The sequence below is a fragment of the Apium graveolens genome, unplaced genomic scaffold, assembly GCF_009905375.1.
Source record: "Apium graveolens cultivar Ventura unplaced genomic scaffold, ASM990537v1 ctg3434, whole genome shotgun sequence".
NCBI classification, from domain to species: domain Eukaryota; kingdom Viridiplantae; phylum Streptophyta; class Magnoliopsida; order Apiales; family Apiaceae; genus Apium; species Apium graveolens.
In genome coordinates, this window is record NW_027418097.1 from 1 (window position 1) to 8,365 (window position 8,365).

At 37.5% G+C, this 8,365-nt stretch overlaps 1 protein-coding gene across 1 annotated transcript; it reads right to left on the bottom strand.

Annotated features, from left to right (window-relative positions):
• Positions 1-7,063: 7,063 nt before the first annotated feature.
• On the bottom strand, positions 7,064-8,135 carry LOC141701163 (uncharacterized). Its single transcript, XM_074504825.1, has 3 exons — positions 7,719-8,135; positions 7,373-7,524; positions 7,064-7,313 (listed from the first exon to the last, which is right to left on the bottom strand). Exons 1-3 carry the CDS (start codon positions 8,133-8,135, stop codon positions 7,064-7,066), a joined length of 819 nt encoding a protein of 272 aa, XP_074360926.1.
• Positions 8,136-8,365: the final 230 nt, after the last annotated feature.

An 8,365-nucleotide genomic window follows, 5' to 3' on the forward strand; every position in this document is an offset into this window, starting at 1 on the left:
ATTTTTATATGTCCAAAATAACATATATAATTGTCCCTACTTTCTAATTATTTTTATGTTGATTTATGGATTATAAGGACATATGAATTATAAAATCTTTTCCAAGTATTAAAATCTATTTATAAAAACGGGAACCAACTGACGTCAACCGTTGTTACGTTTTTTTGGAACCCGAAACTCTTCCGAGAACTCCTTCTTAACCTAATTGTAATATTCCGACATGTTCCATGTTTCCACTTTTTCGATCTGGCGTACGGTTTGTCCTGCACGGGTCCCGGCGCAACATTTTCGATACAATTTCGTTTCGGTAATCATAAAACCCTATTTTCGATAAACATGAGCTTTTTATTAAACTATCCCTGATCACTTCGTAATAGTGTAACCAGGCGCTGAGACCAGACCGCAGTACAAATTGTACTGGTTTGGATAATTATCCCGAAAACCGATACCGTTTGGATCAGTTTTTACAAATAAACGTACCGTTTTATATCCGGAATGATCCCCGGGATACTATTCTCCGTAATTTAAATAGCCTTTACCGTATTTTATTTCGTATCAAAATTATTTGCAAACAGATAATATATAATTTTACAAAGAAAAATCATATATTATAAACTATTCCAATAATCAAACCAACTTTGAAGGTGTTATCGATCTTTGTTTGAAAAGCTCGAGTACTGGATTTGAAGGTCTTGAGAAGCTCTATCAGAATCTGTAATCCATACACCTGCAGAATCAAAGGTTAATTTCTAAAAATTTATTTATTTTCGAATTATTTATGAAAATATGAAATTTTGTTCGGATGTTGTTTGTATGATTTGATGATTGCATGTTTAGAGCTGTTTTCCTGATGATTTGGTATATTATCTGATTTGGAGTTCAATAACATGTTCAAATTTGAGTTGATTTTCGAATTTTAAAATTAGGGTTTATAACCCGTATGAATGTTTTCAATTGAAATTTGGGGGTTTTTGATCCAGGGGTTATTAGCAGTACAAATTGTACTGGTTTGGATAATTATCCCGAAAACGATACCGTTTGGATCAGTTTTACAAATAAACGTACCGTTTTATATCGGATGATCCAACGGGATACTAATTCTCCGTAATTATAAATAGCCTTTCCGTATTTTATTTCGTATCAAAATCATTTGCAGACAGATAAATATATAATTTTACAGAGAAAATCATATATTCATAAACTATTCCAAGAATCAAACCAACTTTTGAAGGTGTGTATCGATCTTTGTTTGAAAAGCTCGAGTACTGGATTTGAAGGTCTGAGAGCTCTATCAGAATCTGTAATCCATACACCTGCAGAATCAAAGGGTTAATTTCTAAAAATTTATTATTTTCGAATTATTTTATGAAATAATGAAATTTTGTTCGGATGATTGTTTGTATGATTTGATGTTGCATGTTAGAGAGCTTGTTTCTCCTGATGATTTGGTATATTATACGTCTGATTTGGAGTTCAATAACATGTTCAAATTTGAGTTTGATTTTCGAATTTTAAAATTAGGGTTTATAACCCGTATGAATGTTTTCAATTGAAATTTGGGGGTTTTTGATCCAGGGGTTATTAGCAGTACAAATTGTACTGGTTTGGATAATTATCCCGAAAACCGATACCGTTTGGATCAGTTTTTACAAATAAACGTACTGTTTTATCCGGAATGATCCAACGGGATACTAATTCTCCGTAATTATAAATAGCCTTTTACCGTATTTTATTTCGTATCAAAATCATTTGCAGACAGATAAATATATAATTTTACAGAGAAAAATCATATATTCATAAACTATTCCAAGAATCAAACCAACTTTTGAAGGTGTTATCGATCTTTGTTTGAAAAGCTCGAGTACTGGATTTGAAGGTCTTGAGAAGCTCTATCAGAATCTGTAATCCATACACCTGCAGAATCAAAGGGTTAATTTCTAAAAATTTATTTATTTTCGAATTATTTTTATGAAAAATATGAAATTTTGTTCGGATGATTGTTGTATGATTTGATGATTGCATGTTATAGAGCTTGTTTTCCTGATGATTTTGGTATATTATACGTCTGATTTGGAGTTCAATAACATGTTCAAATTTGAGTTTGATTTTCGAATTTTAAAATTAGGGTTTATAACCCGTATGAATGTTTTCAATTGAAATTTGGGGGTTTTTGATCTAGGGGTTATTAGCTGTTGATTTATAGTGGGTTGTGTTCCTTATGAAATTTGCAATCGATTGATATATAGCTCGTTAACAGAGGAGCTTGAATCGTAGGGAGTTGTGATTTTAAAATTCCCGATGTTCGCCGGAAACCGGCGATGTTCTTGGCCAATTTCCGGCCAGAACAGGGATGATTAGAATGATTTGTTTACATGGATATGTTCCTGGTAATCTGTAGTTTAATTCTGGAGGTGATGGTCGTGGGAGGATGCCGGAGGTGAGTTCTCCGGCCGCCCCCGATTTTCCGGCGACTAGAACTGTAAAATTGCAGTTTGGTCCCTGTACTTTTGAAAACGATGAAGTTTGGTCCCCCAGGTTTCCAGACTTTGCAAAATAGGATTCCTGTTTATAAAATGTTTAAAAATCATATTTCCTATTTATTTTTATTATAAAAATTCATTTTTAATTTCTGAAAATTCTGAAATTTTTTATTTTAATTCTGAAAATTATTTTTAATTCCAAAATAAATCTAAATTAATTAGTTAATTAATTTCAGATAATTTTTAATTAATTAATTGGTCAATTAATTCGAAAATTAATTGATTAATTGATTTTAATCAATTATTTAATTAGATTTAATTATTTAAAAATGATTTAAAAATTCCGAAAAATAGTTTCGAGCTTTAAAATATTATTCTAAATTATTTCCAAGGCTCGATAATTATTACAAAATTGTTTCAAAGCCAGAATTGGCCAATCGAACCCTGTTTATTAACCCGAAATTGATCCAACGACCCGTATTAATTCTGAAAAATATTTTAAAAATCATTTTAAATACCCGAAAGGATATTTATGACCCGAGACTTCTTTATAAATGATATGTCATTGATTACGTGATGTATTATGTGTTATACGTGACTTGTTGATTGACTATCAGTCTATATATTCGGTGTTTACTTGATTATTGCATAACTTTCAATCCGTTAATCAGATTTGGGTAAAACGAAGGGTAGATAGAAGTATGTGTTGAATAGAACTCTATGAGTCGATTATTGATAGATGCTTATGATATGTGAGCAGAAGAGGCAAGGCGTAGGAAAGGGAAACAGGTAGTTGAGGAGTAAAACGGTTGTGATTGGAAGCGAGTACAGTGTAGTAAGCTAATACCAGGCAAGTGTTTTGAACTTTCTCGAGATATTGTAGTACTTGATAATCCTGTGATATTGCAAGTGCTTTGAAGCACAGAAACCTAAACCCTGATTCCAATTATTGTTCTTGAGCCATGAACCATATTCTTTCTAAGCCATTGATTATTGTATACCCAAACACGAACTACAAATCTACGATACTACTCCACAAATACATACAAACTAAATACCAAACGCTGAATTGAATTACTTATATACTCAACCCATGATATCTTATGCTTTGAAAGACCAAATCCTTGAAACCCTGAAACGTTGATTCCTTTGTTATCCAATTCTTTTATTACCCATCATCCAAGCTTTGAAATTACCTTGTTGATCCATACAAGTATTGAAATCCTTTCAGGTTAAGTACTCACTGTTGTTATGATTCTGGTTATTGTTTATTATTGTTCATTCTTTATTATGTTAGAATTGATTGTTTTATAAATTGTGGACCAGATTCGTGGTCAGACCATATAATGGTCAAGTTAGGCCAATGTATGCCTTTAATCCAGTAGTTAGAGCAATAGTGGTGCCTTGCTCGGGGTTAGTGCGTGACTGATCATCAGCCTAACCTTGGTTTTTAAATTAAAAGTATAATATCCAATTCTAAATCATAATCCATTGTTTACTTGATATCATAATCATGTTCACCTGATGATCATTTATTCCTCAGTTTTGTCATTTGACTTGCTGAGCTAGTTAGCTCATTTGTTCGATATTGTTTATGTTCCTTTCCAATTAAAAGGAACCGGTTGGTATTGATGATCCCCAGTCCAGCGTGAGAGCTAGGGGTTCTGGTTGATTGAGCTGAGCTTGTAGGCTTCTTTTGGAACTAATTTAAAGTCCTGTAAAAGTTTGTAATAATTTTAATACTCGTTATGAGTTTGGAATAGTTGGGATTTGACACGGTATGTAATATAAGTAGAAGTGTGGCTTGTGTGCATACTTTAACCCTGTTACGATCCGTGGTAGTTGGTAAATAGGGTCACTACATATTATTGTTATCTTTATTATTGTTAAGCAGGTTATAAATAAGGTGTGTGTGTGTGGACCCCAAACTTCTGACCCGGGTTTGGAGGGCGCCACACTCTCGATCGCCCCCAAGGTCTTGAGCCTGAGAGTGGTCCTGATCCTGGACCTGGGTACTAGCGGAGGGTCTACCGACCATACTCTTTCCTACTTTTGCCATTATCTCAAGTGTACAAACAACAACTTACCAAGATTTGAAGCTAAAAATATAGATATAAGGTTACTTTTTGTAAATAGAAAAAAAATCAGAATAACACCAAACAAATTTTCTGTGCTTTGCTAACATATTGTTGAACAACTATAACGGGGTCTAAAGCATAAAGACAATATTCAAGCTAGAGCAAATCGAGGTTTGAAGATAACGAAAACTATCTATAGCACACAAATGTGGCTTAAAAATAAGCGGAAATGGGCTCACACAAACGTGGCCTAAAAATAACGAGCACACACAAATGTGGCTTAAAAAAACAACATTCGTAGTTATGAGAGAGATGGTTGCTTGGTTCTTATAGGTTAAAGGGATGGAACTTTTAAGAGTTTGCTGATGAAGGTGAAATCGAGGGGCACCGAGACCCAAGGATAAAGCGCCCCTCCTTCTAGCGCCAAATGATAACTCCGGTGAGTGAAGAGGCTCCTTCTGATGTTGTGCCTGGACCTTCTTGCGGTGAATGAGGTGTAGTTGTTGTGGGGCATCTGCAAACAACACCGGACGAGGGTTTTAGCCCCGCGGCGCCTCCGGTATTAGAGTAAGAGCTTGTTTGGGGAAGATGAAGATAGATAGGATAAAGGGTGGACTGTGTGTATATGTTTGTGCGTAAGAGTGTGTGTGTGTGTGTGTGTAAGTATGTTTAACCCCTAAACCCTTTCCCTTTAGGGTATTTATAGCCCAAAGGTAGGGTTTAGGGGTTGGTACATTTAGAATCAGGGTCGTTCATTGTTGGAGGCGGAGGATACCTGGCTTGGGTAGATTTATACACGTATCTAGGTAGGCACCGCTTTCAGAATGTCGCACGGTAACGCTGACACGCGTCGTGTTTGTCTGAGATGTTAGTTGTTGATAGCTATCATCGTCACGTGCCCACGGACCCCTCCTTGGCGGGTTGTGGGGCATGCATGTGCTTGTTAGGAACCCCTCGGGTCTGCCACATCTGGGTTGGATCCTACCAGGGAGGTGATCCTGGTTGGGGGTGATCCTGGTCCTGGGTTGGATCTTGGCTAGGAGATGATCCTGGTCCTGGGTTGGCCCTAAGCCCGGATCTCTCCACTTGAATGCTCTAGGTGAGGGAGGTCTTGGTCCATCAGCTGAGCCTGCCTCACCCTAGATCTGGGTTGGGCCCTTCCAGGTTGCTTATACCCTATCACCTTGTTTAATGAATTTTCGCAAGAAATGGTATAGTTCATGAAGTTACTCCACCATACACACCTGAGTCTAATGAGGTGGCAGAGCAAAAGAAAAGAACTTTTAAAGATATGATTAACACTATCCTGATTAATTCTGGGTTGCCTAAGTACATATGGGGAGAGGCTCTGAAGACAGCTTTCCATATTCTTAATAGAGTCCCTATGAAATATATGGGCAAGACACCTTATGAATTATGGAGAAAGCATAAGACAAGTTTGAGTTTGGGGGTGCCTTGCTAAGGTGTTTGTCCCTTAACATAAGAGAAAGAAACTAGGTCCGAAAACTATTGATTGTATCTTTCTAGGCTATCTTGAAACCACTACTGCTATGAGATTTTTAGTATTAAAATATGACATAGATGGTATTGTGGTGAATACAATAGTTGAATTTCATGATGCAACTTTCTTTGAGGAAGTGTTCCCTATAAAGACTGGTATACCTTTAGGTAATTCTGAGGATGATCCCACTCACACATCGAGTTCTATTTCTGATCATGTGGAAAAGATGACATATATGGGGGTGGATCCTGGTAGTAGCTCTACTCCTAATGAAGTAGAGGAACCTAGAAGGAGTAAGCGTGCAAAGGTAGCCAAGGACTTTGGAAGTGATTTTATCACTTACAATGTTGAGGATGAGCCTTAAACTTTCCATTAATCCATGGATTCTTCGGAGTCAAGGCATTGGAAATGTGTTGTAAAGAGTGAAACTGACTCAATTATTTTTAACAGAACATAAGACTTAGTTGATCTCCCTCCCGGGTGTTCTATTATTGGATGTAAATGGATCTTCAAGAGGAAGCTAAATCTTAATGGCTCAATAGATAAGTACAGATTAGGCTAGTTGCTAAGAGCTTTAGGAAAGGGAAGGCATTGACTATTTTGATATATATTCTCCTGTTCCCCGAATGACAACAATCAGAATGCTTATTACATTGGCTTCCGTGCATGGTCTTAACATCATCTTGTGGTGCCTCACCACTTCAAATGCCTCTTTGAGGTGACTAATATGATCGGCCTTGCTTAGGCTTTTGACTAACATATCATTGACATAGACCTCCGTGGTCTACCCAATTAGATGAGAAGATATCTTGTTTACCAATCTTTGGTAAGTAGCTCCTGCATTCTTAAGTCCAAAATCAATAACAAGATAACAAAATACACCAAAGTTAGCTATGAAAGATACCTTAAGGGTGTCATCCTTATGCATTCTAATCATATTGTAACCACTGAAGCCATCCATAAAGCTTAGCTTCTTGTGTCCAGCAGTGGCATCGATCAGGGTATCAATCCTCAGTAGGGTAATAGTCCTTGGGACAAGCATCATTTAAGTCACTAAAGTCAATACACACCCTCCACTTCCCATTGGCCTTCTTAACCATTACAGGGTTGGCCAACCATTCAAGGAATTGCACTTTCTTAATAAATCCAGCTTCTAAAAGCTTCTCGACCTCCTGTTTAATGGCTTCTAGCCTATCAGGGGCATAAGTTCTCTTTTTCTGTTGCACAACCTTTCGGGTTGGGTCAACGTTCAACCTATGAGTTATAAGGTTTGGGTGTATCCCAGGCATATCAGCTGTTGTCCAAGCAAACACATTTGGCCCTTCAAGGGCTTGTCCAGAGATGCCTCAATATATGTGACCTTCTCCGGGTCTAAGGAGTCGAAGGGAATTGGGACCAAGTCCTTGGCTGGCTTCCCTCGCAGTTCGTCATTCTCTCGGACATCCATGTCTTCTATGGGGAGGACCTGCCCCCCAGTTCCATCAGACTAAGTGCTACAATATAGCAATTATGGGCCATTTTCTGATCTCCTTTCGCTTCTCCAACACTATTCCTAGTTGGGAACTTCAGTACCATGTGGTAGTTGAGGGCACAGCCTTAAAAGCATGGATCCATATTCTACCCATGATAGCATTGTAAGTAGAGGTTGCCCTTGATAACCTGAAAGTTCAACATCTGCATGGCCTCCCTAGGCTCTTCCCTGATAGTTATAGGAAGTTGTATTGCTCCTTCGACTTTGCATTCCACATGGTTAAACCCGTAGATGGGTGTGTCAGATGGAGTTAGTTGAGAATTATTGTAGCCCATCCTTATGAATGTGTCATGGAACAGATAATCCACGGAAGCTCCATTGTCCACTAGGACCCTCATAACATGACTATTTCCAATTACTGGAGTGATAACCAGAGGATCATCTTGAGTAAATTTCAAACCTTCAAGGTCTGGATCACCAAATTCAAGCATCATCTTTGACTTAGAATGCTTAGACGACTCTCCAACTTTGTTTATCACTTCTCTTACATAAGCTTTTTGGGAGTTCCTTGTAGTACCAGCTGCTATAGGACCTCCTGAAATCATATTGATTCTATCCCTAGGGGCTGCGGGTTGTTACCCCTTCGATCATCATCTCTTCGATCATTATCTCTCATTTGGCCTCCGACCTCTTCACCCTCGGTGAAACATCCAAACTTTCCCCTTCGGATCAGATACTCAATCTCATCCTTAAGTTTCCTACAATCGTCTGTATCATGAACAACATCTTTATGAAACCTGCAGTATTGACTATTGTCTCTCTTCTTGGAATCTCT